The sequence below is a fragment of the Aedes aegypti genome, chromosome 3 (assembly GCF_002204515.2).
Source record: "Aedes aegypti strain LVP_AGWG chromosome 3, AaegL5.0 Primary Assembly, whole genome shotgun sequence".
Taxonomy (NCBI): domain Eukaryota; kingdom Metazoa; phylum Arthropoda; class Insecta; order Diptera; family Culicidae; genus Aedes; species Aedes aegypti.
The window spans coordinates 171,180,802-171,202,034 of record NC_035109.1 but is presented as its reverse complement, the minus strand read 5'-3'; the positions used below and the strand labels follow the sequence as shown (position 1 = coordinate 171,202,034).

Below are 21,233 nucleotides of genomic sequence, written 5' to 3'. Positions count from 1 at the left end.
ATTGGGAATGATATCGACGTCCTAAGTAACTTGATTTTCTATTGGACTAGTAAGTTTTAGTAGACTGCATAGCAAGTTGTCCAATTGAGAAATTTTATTTTCAATTTTTTTGTTTCTTAACTGTAAAAAGCGTTTTTTAAATTTCTTTCTGCAGATCCTGCCATAGAATTTACATAGCAGGATCGCGAGTGCGTTGAAATTGCCTTCTCCTCACGTTATTAAGACGGATCAACAGTTTAGGATCATCGTCTATAATCACAGATTCGAATTTTACTTCACATTTTGGTATTGCAATGCCTCTGGCTTCAACAATGGAATGTGATAAAGTTTCAAGAGCATTGTCAATATCAAGTTCTGTTCGTAAAAAATGTTAACATCAAGATTACTATCGATATATGTTTCATATATATTCCAGTCAGCTCAAAAATAATTGAAAGAGGAGCTGATAGGATTTAGAATCGCTTCATGGGATATTTGAAATGCAACAGGGACATGATCAGAATCAAAATCAGCATTAGTAACCAGTTGGCTACAAATGTGACTAGAGTCGGTTAAGACCAAATCAATCGTAGAAGGGTTTCTAGAAGAGGAAAAACATGTAGGGCCATCAGGGTATTGAATTGAGAAGTATCCTGAAGAGCACTCATCAAATAAAATTGTGCCGTTGGAATTACTCTGCGAATTATTCCATGACCAATGTTTGGCATCAAAGTCACCAATTACATAAAATTTTGACTTATTGCGAGTCAATTTTTGCAAGTGAGTTTGGAGCACATTAACTTGCTGCCCAGGCAAATAGGCAGCTATAAAAGTACAAGCTGTGTTTCAGCAGAAACACCTTAAATGTCAAAAACTTCAGTTTCAAATGACGAAAACAGTTGATGTTTTATACGCCTATGAATGATGATTGCAACTCCCCCTCTCTTTTGAGTTTGGATTCAGGTTTTAAAAAAAATCAGTAATAAGTGCTATATGTATGTTATTAAATTGTAGAAAATTAAAACGAGCTGCCTCTTTAACATTCAAAGAACGAGCATTCCAATTTGAAATATTTAAATTATTATTTATTGGATCCATTAGAAAAACGTATAAAAACAATTTGATTATTAAATTTTACACCAACTTGGACTGCTTCAGTCATAGTGGTGGCTTTGAACATTGCATCAATCATTAGATTCAATTGTTCAGTTAGAAAATTAAAATCAGAGGCAGACATATCACTTGAAGTGGGTACATTATCTGATGATTTACCGTTAGAATTTTCGGTAGACGAAGAGGCGGAGTAGAAGTTTCCTGTGGCAGCAGGGTTTTTTCCATTTGATTTGAAACATTTAGAACGGTTACTCGTAGTATGAAAAGCGGAGGAGTTTAAATTACCATTCGAAATTAAAAGATTCGAACGGCTACCCGACGGAAGAAAATAGTTTGTGAATGAGCATGGTTATAATCTTCCTGATGGATATGATTCATAATCAAGCGATTGTTAACTGAAAAATGAGTATTGTTCGATACTCTATCAAGGGAATTTCGGAAACGACCGTTATCGTAACGGACATTGCCGTTCATCTGCCTGGCACGAGCCTCGACGACTCGCCTACGCGATGGGCTAGCCCAAAAGTTAGACTTATGAGGGCCCTTGCAATTTGCGCATTCAAATTTAGTGGTATCATCCTTCACAGGACAGACGTCCTTCGCGTGGAAAGAACCTCCGCAAATCATACATTTAGCATTCATGTGGAACTGTTTTGTTCCATGACCCCACTTTTGGCACCGACGCAATGAGTGGGGTTCTGAAAATTTCCTCCAGGTTTCTAGAAATGTTCCCATACCACTGACATCGTCTTGCTTTTTTCAAAGCTCAAATATTATTTAGATCTTTTTGATTAAAGTGAAGTAAATAATGTTCTTGAGAAATCCCTTTCCGAAGAATGCAAGATTGGGTTCTCTTTTTCACAATGATTACTTGGACTGGAGAAAATCGAAGTAAATCATTTATTTCATTTTTGATCTCTTCAGGTGACTTATAGTCACTTGAGAGACCTTTCAAGACAACTTTGAACAAACGTGCAGTTTTGTCGTCATAAGTAAAAAATTTTTGCTTTTGTTTCTTCAAGATCTCTGCCTGAATCCTCCGAATTCGGAACAACTAACTACGAGAGGCGGTGCAATTACTAACATTGTCCATTTCACCCTTGGAAGAAAGTTCGTATTCCGAAGGAACGTCCTTTCTTCCATTCTTGCCACGTTTAGTTTCCCTTTTTGAAAACCCACTTTTTTGAAAGCAAGTTGTGTATTCAGTGATTCACTCTCCCTTTTATTCGTTGTTACAGCCATGTTTAGTTAATAAAAAAAGACGTGACCTTCTAAGAAGATGTTTCCTAATACGGTGTACAAGAAGGATAACCACCGCTAGCTTTCGCTAACGGGTCCAACGAAAAATCTAAGGCATGGGTCCGAACAAGGGATCAATAGTACAAAAAATAGTAGTATTGAAAGTAATACCGTTTTTTTTTAGCAAAGTACTGTTTTATTGCCTAGAATAATTTTTAATACTTCCAAGAGCAAAAAGAATTTGTGTACGTTTAGCGCGAAATTACGGTGCGCACTGAGGAAGTTAATATTGATGATTAACTTCTGACGTGACCAAGCAGCCTGTGGTAAATGAGAATCGATGATGAAGTACAGAAAAAGAACTTTAGAATGCATTGACTTTTGCCAGTCTTAGCAATTTTGCACTATCTTTCCCTACTATTCCAACAATTATTAGCCATTTTGTTGAAGTTGATATCCGAGACAAGACCACCCGTAGAACCGTGGGATAACCAATATTGGAATGTCAGGCACACGAAAGCAAATTCCTTGTGGCAGAATAAACACTTTCATGAATAATACAAAAATATCTGCGCACTGCAGTAAAAAATAAGATAAGCGAAGAAGAAAATGCCTCCGCTTCGTGGCTCCATCCCATTGTATTGCATTGTATCTAAGGCTGTGTCTAAGGTTTTCACAGTTTTCCTCATTTATGCCAAGAAGAGTAAAGATACCACCATAGTCGGAAACGATACTTAGCTTCGCAATTTAGGTACACGTAGGGAAGAATGTGCCGAAACGCAACGTTTCAGCTTTTCCGGCGATTTTACCCCTTCTACAGCACATTCAAAGATGTTCGCTATACTTGCTGGGATAGATAATTGGACACACGTTTCTTCTCTTCCGTATTTACACTGATCACACTATTATAGGTTACCAAGGCATGACTGTTAGTCACTCTGTTCTGCATGCAATTCAAATGTAAATTACTTATAATAGTGTGTCCATTGTATATTAAAATTCACGTCTTCATCTTCAGAAGTTGGTATATCATTCCCTACTGTAAAAAAACTATAAATTAAAAAAAAAACTGCAGAATTGAGAAGCATTGCAAGCCTCGAAAAAGCCCTATGTGAAATTATGTGTCAAAGCCAGAAAATTGAAACATTTCCATTTGCTCAACAGGTGGCGATATGTGATAATCTGGAACTGCCATTCCGTGACGAATCGTTCGACGCTGTCCTGTCGCTGGCGGTGGTGCACCACTTTGCAACGACCGAGAGGCGTGTCGGTGCCATTCGAGAGTTGGCGCGAATCCTGCGGATTGGAGGGCGTGTCATCATCACCGTGTGGGCGTTGGAGCAGAGACATCGGCGGTTCGAATCGCAGGACGTGTTGGTTCCTTGGCAGCCCCCGCGGTCGAAAAATGCCGCCGTATCGGACGAAGAGGACGACGATGACTTTCTGCCACCGTACCACGCGTATACGGAAGATTCCACCAATTCGAGCCGCTCGGCCGGTGACGGAGACAGCTCCAGTTTGTCCTCATCGTCGCCGGGCGAAACGTGCTACAGTTTCGTGCGACGAGCTATACAGGTGGGTAATGAATATGTGATATAAGATTGTAGTGTAATAAAAGATTAAATCAAGCTTCGATATAAAGCAGACATCGAAACATAGCTGTAACATTCCAAAGATAAATAATTTCGGTAATAATCGCTAAAAATTTCGAATTTCGGAACTAACGACACGTAGACAAGATTGGCACACCATCCAATGATCGAGGACTATCCTGGTCATAGAGCCATTAATTGAACACTTACTTAAAAAAGATGCAGAGAACTCTAAGATCTCTCATAAGTGTTAAGAGATTTAGTGAAATGTCAATGGGATGAGACAGTGGGAAAATCTGCAAACAAATGAAGTGTGGGATTGACACACCACTGCCGTCCCACTTAAATCAGACCATGCTCTGCATTTAGGTGTACTGTGAACACATAACCATAGACTCTTTTCTCTCCAGAAGCACCTTACTGTATTACTTCGAGGAGGTGCCAGTGCACATAGCTCCTTAACACATATAGTAGAAGTAGTTTTGTCAAACTGCGTTGCGTTGCGTAGTAACGGTGTAATTCGTATATTGCATACTGAAAGCTGTCATGTTGGTTACTTTACCACTCTTATTTCGGAAAGAATAGCAATCCAATCGGAAGTCAGAGATGGAACATGACATGACATGACATGACAATTTCCATTGCCGGCCTCATAGATGTCAAGGAGTTGGATATACACGGTGCCCCGACGGACCGTTATTATGCAAAAAAAAATTGTCCATCAAATCTGAGTACAGGGCTCGATTCCTGAGGTTATTCTGCAACTCTGGGCCAATTAAAAAAAAAATCCTAGGAGGAATCTCGAGAAATCTTGATTTGATGTTTTTTGTTTGTGATCGTTCAGTCTGTGCAGCTTAGAGCTGAAGACGGTGTAAATTATTTTTTTTTTAATCAGCTTTCCCTGATCATGTTAAGATACTACCATCTTCTTTTTAAGTCTGTGATGTAATCTTCCACATCTAAATTTTCGTTCTGGAAATCAATAAGCAGATTGACAATGAATTCTATTAAAACAAAGTTAATGGTTCCAGGCATAGAGAATAGAAGTCCTAGTGATGTTGATAGTTAGGTAGTACATATTGGGGATTTCTTTGAAACTGTTAAAGACTTAGTTAATCTTCGAACACTTGTGACATATGACAATCATGTTTTCCGTGTAGTTAAAATCCTGTTGTGGCTGAGAATGTAGAACAGGATCATTTTTACTTAAAATTCTGAGGGCAATACTCGGTGGAAAATTAGACGTAAACATCAAGAGTACTACCAGATGTACAAAGAAGTGAAATTTATTGAGCAAAATAAATATGGCAGACTTTAGTGGGCTGGATATTTAGTCGGAAAGTCTAAAAATAAGCTGTAAATAAATAATATTCAGCATTGAATAATTCACGTTTATCGAACATAGCATCAATATCATATTTAAACTTGTGTCTTAGATTTCACTCTATTAAACTAAGCTTACTGGTTTAAGCTATGTAAAAACATACTTAAGCCCTCAGTACACTGTTTGTCAAGTGTGCAAATTTTTCCGCACGCATAAATCAACATGCAAACATCGGTCTCAACAATGACAAAACATCTGAAGTGTCAAGTGGATATTGAAGTGTTAGTTTATGCGTGTGGAAAAATTTGCACACTTGGCAAAGAGTGTACTGAGGGCTTTAGGCTTAGAAATTAAGTTAAGCTAAATCAGTTGAAAATATATCTAATTATAACAACGGTAACAATTGTATACTTGTTAAGAACAGTTTTACCAACTTTTAAAGCGTTTTTGTAGGGGTTTTCAGTACTTTTACGATTATTTTTAATTTTAATTATATTTAATATTGAAATTTACAGTCAAAAACTTCAAATCAAGATTTCTCGAGATTCCTCCTAGGGATTTTCTTGAAATTTGACTCAGAGTTGCAGAATAACCTCAGGAATCGAGCCCTGCACTCAGATTTGATAGACATTTTTTTTTTTTTTGCATAATAACGGTCTGTCGGGACACCGTGATATAGTGTAGGGTAATGGTCTAGGATTCACTATAAGCGAGTGATGCGACCGGATTCATGTTGTACTGAAAATTAAATGAGTTCCTCTCAATAAACTTATACCATTATCTCTCCCAATGAATTGTTACCCCTTCTGAAGGCAGTTGAAGTTGATGGGTGCGACAGAGCGGTCGTCTGTGCGCACCTTTGAATAAACGGTTTAAATCGAGTCGTTCGTTTTTTCAATGCGGTGTTCGAAAGACTGAGAAAAGTCCTGGCTAATTTGGTTTTATTTACCCATATCAAGTGTATGTGTCGTTGAGTATATGTTTTGAAATTGGGTACAAGTGTGAATGAAATGTTTTTATCAACGTTGGGGGTGACGTAGCTAAGAAAGTTAATGTCACTCCATGCGCGCTTGTTTTCCAGGAATGGGGCACAGGTATTTCTACCTTATGTCCTAGCTAATGAGCTTTGGTTTGAGCGCCATTACTCGCTCTCTGAAACGAGAAGATTAATTAACCCAACCATATGAGTACCCAGATAACCAGAATGTACGTATAACAAAATCACCTTTTGCGTTATGCGATGCTTATATGCACAAAGTTTCACGAATAAGATGTTGCGAAAAGGCCTTATACATACAAAAGTGGAGGCGATATACGTGCATATTTTATATGATGAAAAATAACATACAATGCGAGTGTGAAAATTTCATTGCGAACTATTCGGTACTCTTATGCGACTTAATTTATGACAACAAAATTGATTTGACAGCTGCTACGGATTGATCCGACTTACTTTGTACGAGTATATGGAATGAAACGAAATGTACGAATGAACTCATAAAATAGTGTTTTATGCGAGGAAACTCAACGATCAAACGATATTAATCACCATGTAGTGCGGGTGTGATGAAGTTTGTGTAAATAAACGACTTTGTTCGTTAACTGTTATGCGACTTCTGGTTGTCTGGGTAGCCCATATTGCATTGAAAATCAGTTTAATCGGAACGAACTCACCAAAGCTATTCGTTTGTCCTAACGTCGAATAAAGTTGCAGTCTCTGTAAAAAGTTTCAATCATTTTGTTGAAAAATGATTCGCTTCCTCTGGATGGTCCTATATTTTCATTAACGGAATTTGTGCGTTGTCGATAAAGCTCACACAATGAAAAAAACAAAACTGGGCATTTCTTTTTGGTGTTGAATATTCTTTAACTTTGCGTAGCACAATGATCATAATCGAATAAGGTTTTGTCACATTTTCATTTTTTTTTTAAGAAAGCACTGACATTACAATTCATCATAATCACACTTTTTGCTATAGAAAAATCTATCCGGATGGCAGCCGAAGCACCAGCGGATCACGTACACTCAGAAATCAAAATAGTCACATAATTACCAAAGGTTATGCATTAATGACTATTTTCTATTTGCCTCTCTTTCATTCTGCTGCGAATTTCTACTCTAAATGTCATGACGCCTGGGTTGAAGCTTAGCGATACTTCAACCCAGGTGAATTGACAAATAGGAATAAAATTTCTTTATTGACGTGAATTGGAATGACACCATCAGCCGATTATATTTTGCACCAGCCGAATAAAAAATTCGCTAAACCGAAATTAACGTGACAGAAAATTCTAAACACAGCCACCCGCGCCAATTAGTATGATAAAAGTTGAACTGCATTCGAAGTATATAGGTAGTCATCGATTTTTAAAAACTGTTTCGATAATTATTTTATTTTTCCACGACCAATATCGATTATTTCAGGGGCTTGCATGAGAGCTAAATGAAAGGCCAAGGCGTTTGCCATTGCGCTTCGGTTGATATTTTTTCGGCTTTTTTGTAGGCTTCTGCAATAGCTGTCTCCAGTTTTTCTTTTTCGGTTACTGCTGCGGTGTTCTTAAAACCGGTTCCGTTCACCGATATTTCAGGCTTCTCCACTATCTGGAACGTTCTGGTTGGCGCTGACTTTCGTTCGAGTCGCATTCTTTTTCCTGTTCCACAGTCGTCCATTTGCACGAGCCTCTGTATAAATGCCATTAATTCTTTTGTTCTTTTGACTTTTACTGTGCGCCGTGTGTTGGTGCTGTCTCGCTCTCTCTCTCACGGGCAACTTGAAAACATGGCGCACAGTAAAAGTCAAACGTTTTATAGCATGCATAGGCTCACTGCAGACCGCATTACCGTTCTCCTATCGACCGTTGAACTTCCTTCGTTTAATCCAGTCCTCTTTGTGTATCGCCCAGCTATAAAAAAACGTGTTCCAGTAATTGCGCTAGTTGTCCAGTAGTAGACGTTCGGGAATGATACAAGGAATTTTAAACAAAATGATAAATTTCTACATAGGTTCAACAAGCAGAACACCTTTTCGAGTACGTTCTTCAACATGGATTGTCGATTGTGTTGAAACAGATCCAAACACAATCGACAGGTATCGTCGACCGATGAAGCAGTTACCATTATATGAGCGTAAAAAAATAATTTAAGTAGCAAGCAGTAATTTTAACAGGATTAAATTTTGTTCGCCAAAATTTTATCATAACAGCCAGATGGATTTTTTTTTGTTTAACTTGGTGTTTACTTTGAAAAGATTTTTTTCTTATTCATGATCGAAAGGGAGAGGCGGTAGAGGCAGAACGGAGAGGAACGTCAAAAATGAAAAGGCTTTTGATTAGATGGTATAGTAGAAGTAGCTTCCGAATTAATGTCATCTAGGCTAGCGAATACAGCAGTTACTGTATTGTTAGCCAGTCTTCCCAAACGAACACCGAACACGTTGGTTTAGGCGGTTTCGTTCTCTTCTTGTACTTTGTTCTCGTGTGCAAACCGAAACGCTCGAACCTGAACCTAAACCCAAACACGTGTAAAGTGAACGTCTTCGGCAATATTCTTCATGGTAAAAATACCTATCGAGTTCTGTGTTCAGATTTTTTATAGAGGTCAATGGGCAACCTCTGGCGATTTTTCTTTGCAAAAGTAAGTTTTCCCATAGTAAATCCCATACAAACTTTGAACGGCTGGCGCTAAAATATAGTTTCACCAATCATGCTGAAATATTGTTATGGGACCTAAATGCAATCCAAAAAGTGGACTGGAGCGAGAATCTAAATGTTGTCCCACGCTAATATACAGTCGAATTTAGTTCGTTGCACTAATAATTGGGAACCCGATAGTTGGGCAATAGCCCACCTTAAATGAAGGCAAACGTCATTTTCTGATATAAGACGCAATTTATCAATGTTGGTAGCTCTGTTCTTCTTTTGTTCTATGTTATTTGACAGCTCGAAATTCATCCCGATTATTGAAAGTCTTTCACTAAGTGGGCTACAGGTTTAGTGCAACGAACGAAAGTTGACTGTACTACAATCGCTTGCCCTATGGCATTTGCTGTCGCATCTTCTGCACAGCTTACTTTTGTCAAGGCTATTGCATTTCCACGCATTATGGGCCTTCCCGAAGCACTTGAAGCTAACTTCAGTAGGCGTTCTGAACAGCCTTGAGTATGCCCAAATTCTTAGCTTTGTTGGCATCTACAATGTGCAACATAATGGCCACCACCTAGATGCCCTGTAGAATCTTTCTCAGTCAGATGAACTTACCGGCCACGTCGATGTGACACTGCTCCACAATACTTTTATGGGCGGTACTTTTTAGCTTGACAGCTTGCTCTACAACTAGGGTCCACCTTATACTCCACCCGCCTGCGCCAAGGCAACAACTTCTACAAGTATCGCATCGCCTTCATGACTTTGGTGTATTTTGCATTCTCCGTTATGATAACGCTTCACTGAACTATCGCAAGTAGTTTGCACACAAAACTATCGTTATAATTATAGTATTTCCACAACATTACTCACAAATGCATTTTTTTTCCGTTGCTTCACAGAAGCTGGCCGGCAGCAAAAAGAGCCCCTGGTTCCTGGAATCGTGGAGCTCTCGGGAAACGAAACACGACAGCAGTCTTGACTACGAGGACGCCAAGGACCTGCCGATCGAGCTGCGGCGCCTGGAGGATTTCGACGACATACCGGAGCCGCCGCTGTCTGCTGGCCTGAAAAGCCGGAGCTTAGGTAGTATATTAAATCCACCACCAAAAACCATAGTTAGATCACGTTCAAGTGTACCAAGTTTAGGTGCTCAAATACCTGAATCGATTGCAACACCTGCTGAGCCGTCAGCATCCCGAAGACCAAAACTAGTTAAACAGAAACAATCATTATGTGATGACGTAGATTACAAGCTGAACGAATCGGCGCAGGCATACCGGGATCACATATTGCGTAACGATTCGCGCATTCAACTTCTCCGGAAGCAAAGCTCACTAAACGAAGAACTGATGGCCGAGAGTAGATTGCGCGAGAAAGATCGAATCCGCAAACGAATACAGAAGCAGATGTCACTGAATGAGACATTCCTTTGCCGGTCCCTGTTTACCAAGCGTCTAGCAGTGATCAAGGAAGGCTTGACCACGAAACTGAAGACATCTACCGGAAGCTTGGAACGAGTGACAAAGAACGGATTTGTCAAGATCATGCAAAACATAAAGGCAACCGCCCAGTCGCATCACGGTCACAATTACGCGCAAGGTCGATCATACGATCCACACAATCCCGGTTACATGCCACATGGTCATGACGGTCGTCACGGGAGCTACCACGTGTCAAGGAGCAATTCCATCAACAACAATGGCGGCAGCAATGGCAGCGGCAGCACTAACGGTAACGACAAGCTCATCGGGATGGGTTCTAGCCAGGATGATTCGAAGCCTCGGCGTCACTCGCGGGAAAGTGGTTCCGGTAAGTTGAGCTGTTCGTATTGAACATTTCCATTTTATTTCCTCGTGTACTCTTTTCAAAACGGGTTTTCTTCTATTTTTTCTCTCTGTATTTCAAAAACCAAAAAAAAAACTACTTTTCTTCTCTTTACGAACATTTTCCACCGCAACACCATCCATCTCTCTGCTATTGGTAATGATCATCTGTTTCATTTCTACAGAAAGTTTTCGTTCCACTTTCATTAAACGACAACGTTTTGCGGGTACCTATACCGTCCATTATTTTACCTATATAAATATTAGATGGTTATATAACAGCTTGGTTCTCAAAAAAGTATCTATCTATTGCCATTGTATAGCGTAGCGAATGCGTTATTCAGTAAATAGAAAAATTCCTGATAAATCAACTACTTAAAAAATGACTCCTAAACAAAGCACAAACTACAATATAAAAGAACTCTAAATGCTGTAGTTGAGATAAATCGCATGATTATACTATCAGTATGTGTATTAGGGTGGGTCATAATACTTATTGAATCAAATTTATGTTTTAAGGGTGTGGGACAGTTCGCATAAAGACGTTTTGCGTACGTTATGTTTGATCGAGCTTAAAAAAAATTATTCTTTCAAAAGTGACCATAGTGACCCACCCTAATTTGAATATTTTAGCTTCTTTGTAGTTGGCATGATGCTGATTGCTGACATTTTTTCAAAATATTTCAGTTACAATGATTAACAGAAGGAACTATCACAAACCATGATCATACAAATAAAATTCGCATTCTAGATCTGACAAATAAATAGATTGATTTCAATATTGAAAGTTTTTCGCTTAGAACGTATGTGATCTATCGTTCACTCATATTCAGAACACATAATAAGGGAAAAGAACTACTTAGGCGCTTCCATGATTTGGCGTAGGCCTTTTTCTCTGCCGAATTGTCTGAAACTTTGCAATAAGAAGCACTTTAATACGACGCGTATTGTGGCTAAATATGAGTGGAGTAGCTTTAAAAAAAACCCTGCCGAAGTCAATCAACAATGTCAATAATAGGATCCGGCTTCTTACTTCGGTTCATCTCAATTTCAATGGGACTAACCCAACATACAATTTTGCTGAATGAGAGTTGAACAAATCTTTTTACATTATCTGAATAAACTGTTATTCAGCTACTAATGTTACTTGAGAAGGCTCTGTGTTTCTCATTCATCGATCATCTTTGGTCTCTAATTAATGTGCACCACGTCAATCAGCAATTATTCAGCGAGAAACTCTGCATCACGTTTCTCAAGTTCAGCTCCACAAGTCTGATGTCCTCCGGGTTCTTCTTCACGATATAACTTGAGGGTCATAGGCTTATCAGTGCCTCTATACCTTTTCATCTCTTCTCTTTTCTGCTCGTTCTCTTTGTTTCTATTTCTTCCTGACTGGTGAGGTCGATCCGGCGTCCGGTTCGCTGACATACCAATTAACCACGAAACACTAGGATAGCCCTGACGTTGGACCTAGGCTACTCCGACGGAGGTTCCCCAACGAGGGAACGGCGATTACTTCTACATCTACCTTTTTTTTTTCTACAAGGGGGAAATCTGCAAACAGACTAACTAATAGCCCATGCACTGTACTTGAGTAATTCTTTTTGAACATTATCTTTGGCCTCACACCCTTATCTCCCCGGAACCACCTTACGGTATTTCTTCGGGGAGGGGCCAGTGCGTATAGCACAACACAGAAGTGGCCCAGGCAAACCGCTTCTCCTAGCCAACCTAAACAATGTTACAAGGGACTAAGGATGCCATAGGCGCTGCAATTCTAACATAATGTGAGTGACAACCGTAGTTACTGATTTCCAGCACTCGGCATCTGCACACGTTCTCTCTATAACATTATTGTCGGGGGACGTGCCCCTTCCGCATGTAGCGAGCATGTGACCTCTCACAACAATGAAACGGGGGCAATCGAACACGACATGCTCCGTTGTTTCCTCCACACCAGCACAATTACGGCACACAGGAGATTCTGAGTGCCCGAACCTATGTAGGTATTGTCTATAGCAACCATTTTCTGACAGAAACTGCGTCAGGTGGAAATTCACTTCCCCATGGTTTCTTCCATCTACTCTTAATGGAGTTATCCCATTCCTGCTGCCAACTTCTGAGCGTTTCCTCTGGTACCTCTTTGGTTGAAGCACTGAACATCTTCATTGATGACGAGCCCGATGGGCGTCATCCCGGCTATGATGCATACGACCTCTTTAGATACCGTCCGGTATGTATTTGCTACTCTTAAGCACATTATCCTGTACGTGCTTTTCAACCGCGTTAGGTTTCTGTTCGTTCTAAGCGCTTTTGTCCAGATTGGTTCTCCATACCTTAGTATGGATAGCACTACGCTTGCCAGGAGCATGCGTTTGCTGGCAATTACAACAGAGCTGTTAGACATTTTTCTCGAAAGCTCCGCTATAGCCGTAGATGCCCATTTATAGGCATATTCAACGTGGCTAGCAAAACTGAGCTTGTCATCGATCATTACCCCAAGATGCCTATGGGATCGTTTGGACTCTATGGTGCAATCACCTACCGAGATAAGCGCCCGTTGCTCGGACTTGCGATTGTTGACCACCACCCAGTCTGTGACGGGCCAGTCCTAGTTTCCTAAACTTCATCAATTCCTCGACTATGGAAATATAGTGCGTTGCTGTCAACTCTTCTTCCTCCATCGAGTCACCATAGACCCATTGACCACTAGGGTGATATTATCGGCGAAGACAACAATCCTAACACTCGTCGGAAGCGACAGCCTCAGTACGTCATCGTACATCGCATACCATAGCAGCGGGCCCGGGATTGAACCTTGAGGTACTCCCGGGGTACTTCGAATGCTTTTCTGCCCCTCCTATAAGTCATACAGTAGAATCCTACGATCAAAATAGCTTTCTATAAGGCTACAGAATTGCACCGGTACCTTGAGGCAGTGAAGTGCGTGTGCTATTGCTTCCCAGCTTGCGCTGTTGAACGCATTCTTCACATCCAGAGTGGCAACCGCGCAATAACGGATGCCACTCTGTTTATGCTCGATTGTCACCTCAACTGAATAGTGTCCAGAGTAGATTTACTTTTCCTGAATCCAAACTTGTTGCTGGACAGGCCGTCCGCACCTTCCGTATACGGTACTAGTTGAGGCTCAAACTCTCCAACAACTTGCCCGTCGTATCTAGTAGACGGATACTGGTGGTTTTTCCGCCTTGAGTAGTAGCACTAATTTCTGTCGCTTCCATACATCCGAGATTCCTTGATCTATGCAGCGTTGCATCGTGGTTCTGAACATGTCCGCATTCACTGCCACTTTTATGACAACATTCGGGATATCATCTAGGACCCTTATTTGATGCGAATAATTTCAACACTTCTGCCCGTTTTTCGTTCGTTAGCCTCGCCTCGTCAGTATATCGATTATCGATCGCAGCAGCTCGAGCAACTTCTCTTGGGGCGCCATAGGACCATTTGTTTTAGCCATCACCACTCTGTAGGTGTCACCCCACGAACTCGAGTTGGCACTCTGGCATAGACTATAAAAGCGTGTCCGTTTTCGACTCTTGATTTCCTCATTGAGAGCTAACTTTGCCTCTCTAAATGCTGCACCTCGTTCTTTCCTTCGTGCTTCTCGCCGTCGAAGCGCGCTGTTTTCCAACCTCGGGCTTGGATCGAGTTACATCGCTCTGCCCTTCGTCCGCCAAACATTATACTATAGCGAATCCCTTGATGATCGCTATGAGTATAACCGTTATCATCGCACCAGTTCATGGTCCCTATAAGGTTAGGACTACAAAAGGTTATGTCAATAATCGATTCTACGGAAGGTGCTCACTGTACCCATATTTGCCAGCTCTTTATTTAGAATGGCCAGGTTGGAGAGGAACCAGCCACAGGCTGAAAGTCTCGATAATAAAGATAATAATAATAATAGAATGGCCAGGGATTCCATCAATAGTTGGTCGTTATTTTTTTCTATCGCAAAATCGTCCTGTTGTCCCTATAACTGCTAGCTGTTGAGACCTACCCACCACCCAGTTGCCGTTGTAACACCACGTCGATTTTCGGTTCTGGGACTGACTGCCAAACCAGGACTTCATCACAGTGGTTCAAATTCAACTGTGATATTTTCGTTTTGGCTGCTTTGATACTCCGCTTGTGCCCGAACTTTTGGGTCCGTTGAGTCCGTGGTCTACTCTGTCGACACATACTAGGCACTTAGCGATTTGCTTACAATCGCTTGCCTTATGGCTTTCGATGCTGCATTTTCTGCACAGCTTACTTCTGTCAGGATCATTGCATTTCCACGATTTATGGCCCTTCCCGGAACACTTGAAGCAAACTTCAAGAGGCTGTTGTATGCTCAGCCGGCAAACCGACCAGCCTACTTTGAGTATGCCCATGTTCTTCGCTTTGTTGACCTCTGGAACCAGCACCTTATCGCCGCCACCTGGGTGCCCTGCGGGCCCTTTTTAAGGTGGATGGCCTTACTGGCTACGTCGACGTCACACTGCTCTTTGAGGGCAGCCGAGACCTCCGCTGCATCGGTGACCTCTTTCAGATTTTTACTCTGGAGAGTCGTTTCTGCAGTCAGGATTCTTACATCGACCTCATCGCCAAGTACTTCTTTTGCCAGTTGTCTATAGACTGCACCCTTTTGCTTGGCGCACATCTGCACCCAATGGCGATAAATTCTCCGTGCTTCGCATTGCCTTCAGAACCTCGGCGTATTTCGCTTCCTCCGTTTTAATAACGAGGGCCTCGCCTAAATTCCTACGTTTCGCTGTTTTAGGTTTAGCATTCTTCTTGGGAACTCAAATATGACGCCCATCGTTTTTCGGAATTTCTAGACCCCCCTCCCCCCTCTGTCACGCTTTCTCCAATACCTAATGGACCAATGCACGGGTTCATTATTTGACGTTTTAGCGGTGCCGTGTTATTTATGTGACCATGGAAACCAGTGAATTCGGCACCGCTCAAACGTCAAATTAGTGAACTCGTGCATCGGTCCATACATGCACTGTTAGACTTCCATAGACCCCCACCCACTACCCCAAATTATGGACGTCATATTTGGATGACCCTTGGGCTCCGTTTCGGGTTTCTTCTTTCTTTCTTCTTTCCGACTCGTATCCACGGGTTGCTGTTACCTTGCGCCTGTGGTTCCTGTGGATGCACTGCCTGGTTCAGGCTATCCGTGGCTTTTTTCTTGGCTTTCTCGGCTTGCTTTTGGCCTCTCCACCGTTGCCATGTCCTCTTGATCGCGGAGCTTGCCAGCGTTTTCTCTCTGGAGTACGGCCGCGTAGGTCACTTTTCCCTTAGCAACCATATGTCTTTTCGTCACGTATTCATCCTCGGAAGGTCCTCTCTTTCGCATCGCGTATCGAATAATATCATCAGATATATTCCGTTGCCTGTGTATTTTGAACACATGGCATTTAAAGCCACACGTCGTTTCCGTCTTCCGGTTTGAAGAGCATGTACCTTGGAGGCTCCGTGCAGTTTTATGAAACGTGGCCCTTTCCACTGCATGTCCTGTACGGTTGTCCGACATTTCGCGGTTAACCATTTCGCGGTCAACAAGTTCGCGGTGTACCATTTCGCGGTGTGTATCATTTTGCGGTTTACCGTTTCGCGATTAGTACCATTTCGCGGTATGCCATTTCGCGGTCTATACCATTTCGCGGTGTGGTTTTTCCTACGAGTTGCACTGAAAATTGTTGGCATTATCATCAATAATATTTTCATCGGAGATTTACCCTTCTTTTGAATACTTGCAGTTCTTCTAATTGCTCTGTTAAGATATATGAAACATTTCGGTACAAACCGCGAAACAGTACACCGCGAAATGGTACTGACCGCGAAATGACATACCGCCAAATGGTACTAACCGCGAAATGTCGTGCCGCGAAATGACAAACCGCGAAATGGTACACCGCGAAGTGGATTACCGCAAAATGTTATACAATCGTCCTGTACATCTTGGACCTGTCAGGGATTTCTCAAAGCATCTCTCTATCTGCTTGTTAACTTGAGCAGCAACTTTCTGTAACATTTCAACCATAACCTTTATATTTCTTATCCTCGTCACTTACCGGTCCTTGGCGGTTTCCTTCACGTTGTTTGGTTAGCTGGCGTCAAAAGACCCCCAAAAATTACCATTACAACCTAAACATTATAACGACTCGGTACACATTTCCACTCTGCATGGCGTCCCAAGGAGTGACGTTACCTATCTTTCCGCGTTCACAACAAAGATCTACGCATTGTCGTTGATTGCTGCTCTCAGTTGAGCAGTTCACATCAAACTCGTCCTCTTCCAGGAACACTGCTTCTAGATGCATTTACGTCAACTTTGCAGACATGGGTAATATATAAAATACACCACAGCATAAACACTAACACCTATTCAGAAAATTTAAGAATAAAACATTTATAAATACTTTTAACAGTTTTAACTATTTGTATAGACCCCAAATGTTCAAGTAATACAGCTTCTTACTTAGATATCTATGTGGATTAGCTCACGTATATCAGTAGTAGAAATTTACGTCTAATTTAGATGTCTCATATACTGTATAGTCCACGAAAAATGCACGAATTGTTTAGTGCAAATTGCTATCACGTTTTTAGCGACGTGTTACTGTGTGAAATTTATATTCTTCCCAGTAGTAAATGCTTTTTATTGTTTTGATAAATTGCTTCAAGCGCACATGTCCCTTTAGCTAAAGCAGCAGTGTAGCATTGATATGCAATTGTTTTGTGAAAATTGATGTCAGTAGCTTAGCTTTTTTTGAGAACCATATACTGCTTAACGTATCTTCTAAACCGTGAAACTAATATAAGCTTTCCTGTTTCGTCTTCCGTTTTAAATTCTTACCACCGTAGATTCTTCCAAGGATAGCAGTCTGCAAAGCGACACCAGCATCGAATCCGAAGATAGTTTTGCCTCTGTGATTTACATTCCGAAACCAGACCAACAACAGCAAGGAAGCGGAACAAGCGATGGTTTTGGTCCTGGTCCCACGCGGATGCCTTCAGGGCCGACGTCTCCCTTGATAATGCCCTGCCCAACACCAGCCCATTCACCTGCCCCACCACGCACAAAACCCAGCCCCCCGAGTGGCCACAGCAATGGTGGGAACGGTGGCTGCGAATTTAGCCAATTCACCTTCGACGATACTTCGTTGTTTCATAAGTTCGAGGAAATGGCTTCCTCTACATCAACTGTACATAACGCATCTAGTACTAATAATAAAATTCTTAAATCCCCGCCTTCGAATGCTTTGGCTAGTACGAGTTCAACGACCATAATCGCTTCCAGCAGTAGTAAGGCTACGACTAGTAGCAGCAGTGCTCATAGCAGTAGTAGCAAATCAACAACAACGACGACGACGTCGACAACATCAACAACGACAGCGACTCAACCAAGTAAATCGCCTGTTCAGAAGATCACACGACAGCAAATCAAAGATTTGCCGCCGATTCCAAAGTTCAAAAAGAATTACCCTATTCTACGCCGGCAAACATCTACCGGTGCTCCAGTAGTGCCAAAACTGTTATCTTTGGAACTATTCAATCCAGAAACCGACGACTTAGATAGTGATTCCAGCGAACCTTCCTCGCCGGATTCAATCGATAGTGTGATAAGCGCATTACGGCCTTCAGTATCACCGCAACCATCGACAGCGCAACAACAGCCAACGCAAGCAGAAGCGCCCAGTATTCCTCCATTGATAGAGGCAGCAGCTGTTGTGGCCCATAAACTAGAGGATACAGTGGAACTGATGATACGAGAAAGCGAAACTAAGCCTAAGCAACTAAACGGGTTACCAAAATCGCAAGAAAACCCAGAAGAAACGAATCAGGACGATACGTCTTGTCGGCAGCATTTGGTAGACTTTGCCGAGAAATTAAGTGCTCAGCTTCTGAAAGAGTTGGACAATGAGAAGCAAAATAGTGAGAGTAGTTTTGACGATGACGACGATGTATTTAGCGAGAGTAGATTTAAGAAGAATACTCTAACACTCGCAGATTCACAGTCAATGACGGATCCTTATTTGAAAAAGTTGAACGGTGACTTGCGGGATCTGAACTTGCTTCGTGCGGAGTTGCGAGAACGGCGTCTAATGCTAGCAAACTTGAGCCACATCGGCTCTAGTGGGCTAGGGGGTAGTAACGACTCTCTTGGACCCAGCTACGGTTCTTCTATGACCCCAATAATACAAGAAGAAACGGATGATGACGAAGAGCTGAACGATGCGGTAGAACCTGAATCTGACGATCGCGATAGCTTACACTCGCTACGGGGAAACATAAAGAATCTCAATAAAAACGATGAGTTTGTCATCATCCCAGAACTGGACGAAGATGACGCAGACCTATCAAACGACACAGCTTTACTGATACAGGAAGAAGATAGCACGGAAGAGCATCTTCAAAACATTGATGTAGACCTTCTTGACGGTAACAACAGTAACAATAATAGTACGAATGATAGTCACTCAACTAGCAGTAGTCATAGTCTACCAAACAAAACTATAAATCTGAGTTCGACTCAGCTAGGTGTAAATATCTGTAACTCACAACAGCACAAGAAAACTGAGTGTACATTCACCCATGGCAGCAGCAATCACAGTAAACCCCCATCTAAAGTGTTGACCGCGGGAGTCACCTGCGTCGGAGAGTCCAGCGAAGCCAACAACAGCAAAAAGTTGCCCGAAACGAACAAATCATCGATTGAATCTCACACCAGCGTCGATTCCTGGGCCCATTCGACGAGCTCGGCCTCGCTGGACAGTCCTTCGGTGGGCGGTGCCGCGACCCATCACCGTTACTACCACGTGTTTCGGGAAGGCGAGCTGGACGCTCTGATCAACCATCACGTGGCCAGCCTGCACATAGTGTCGTCCTATTACGAGCGTGCCTCTTGGTGTGTTGTGGCCGAAAAGGTCCAGGTTTGGACCATCTAAGGCACCGCAATTCTTTTTGTCGGAAAGTGTAGGCATCTGCCTGAGAGATTAAAACTGCTTGGCGTTACGTATTGTGGAATGTTCGTACAGTTGTTAAGATCTTCAAAACATACGAGACTTCTAATCTGTGAAACTAACTCCGAGGAGCTAGCAACTAAATCGAACAATTGAGTAAATGAAACAATATAGATCAAGATAATTACGAGTAAGGCGAGAAAAGGCTCTAATCTGTATTATTTGTCTCTGTGATTCATATATTTAAAACCAATAGTGATTAAATAGTTATAGTTGAAGAAAAAAAAGTCGAGGTATAAAAGAATCATGATCAGCAAAGCAACATTACTTTGTCGACAATTTTATTTCTTTTTTTACGAAAGACAAATCGAATTGACTTGATAGTTAAGAATGAAATATTCATCGCCAATTTGAATTTCGCATTACTGAAGCTATGTCAAAACTCTGAATAGAAGAATGAATCTTTAAAGGACAAGGTTGCCAAGCTTTTTTACCTTTTTTATTGTATTTTATTGATTTTTTTTTTTGTTTTTTGGACATTAGGGTTATACAAAACTGGGTATGAAATAGTTTAAAGTCAATTTTATTCAACAATACAGTGAGAGAAAATTCAGTAGTTCACTGACGTTTAGCGTAATCAATCAATTTTGCGACAATTATCTAATGATGTTCACATCCATACAGAATTATCAAGTTTTGAGTTTAACGATCATTTCAAGTCATCTACGATCTCTTTTGGGTACAGGCCTTCAGATCAACAAGCGCAACTACTCATTGACATATCCTCCGGTAAACTTAACTCACGCGGTCCGAGAATTTTGACACTTTAACGGGGCTCAATCCTGTAGACCGCGGCAGAATTTGAACAGGAGTATTCGCCTGAAATCTTCAAACTATTTTGTGCATCATCCAATGTAGCTCAACCCAATCTTGTGAGCTTCCATCAATCAACTTGTTAAAACCTCACCAACATATATCGCCAATTCACTCGGTTCATGGCCGCCTCTCTCCATCCTCGACTTCGACCCACGCTCTCCAGGTCCTGGTTAACCTGGTCAATCCTAGCTCGCTGCGTCCTACGCATTCTTATTCCGAAGTAAACACCACCTTTACAGTGCTGTTGTCCGGCATTCTTTCAACATGCCCTGTTGTGATTCATCCTTCGTCGTCACACACCGTTTTTCTGCACACCGCCAACGATCGTCCTAAGCACCTGGCCTTTTTATAGTATGGTACAAAAAAGTTTCAAAAGCCTGACCTGTTGTGTGTTTAAGCGGTGTGGGACTCACGTTAGTCGTACTCACTAAACACCAAAAAGCTTTCCATACTGCTCCTGTGCTTCGATCTCCCCCGAAACTACATTAGGCAACATCATCGGGGGAGAGCTGTGCTCATGCACTTCGTCAGTCTCAGCCTCTAGCTGTTCTGCTAGTTTGCTTTTGGAGCTTAATGTCGTCGTCAAAACACTGCTCACTACGACATTTCTACGGTATCTCTGCGACTACTCGTTTGTGGCCAATTGGCGAAGATCTCG

At 41.7% G+C, this 21,233-nt stretch overlaps 1 protein-coding gene across 8 annotated transcripts in view; it reads left to right on the top strand.

Moving 5' to 3' along the window:
• Nucleotides 1–20,143, top strand: part of LOC110679571 (serine-rich adhesin for platelets) — a 63,339-nt gene extending 43,196 nt beyond the window's left edge. For 6 of the 8 annotated variants that reach the window (XM_021854580.1, XM_021854581.1, XM_021854577.1 and 3 more), the window contains exons 4-7: nt 3,496–3,906; nt 9,792–10,701; nt 10,901–10,942; nt 17,601–20,143. In XM_021854580.1, the coding sequence (XP_021710272.1) occupies nt 3,496–3,906; nt 9,792–10,701; nt 10,901–10,942; nt 17,601–19,684 (3,447 nt within the window). In that variant the 3' untranslated portion in view covers nt 19,685–20,143. The remainder of the gene's footprint in view (nt 1–3,495; nt 3,907–9,791; nt 10,702–10,900; nt 10,943–17,600) is intronic. The other 2 variants (XM_021854583.1, XM_021854582.1) reach the window with 2 other exon arrangements.
• The last annotated feature ends 1,090 nt before the right edge of the window (nt 20,144–21,233 follow it).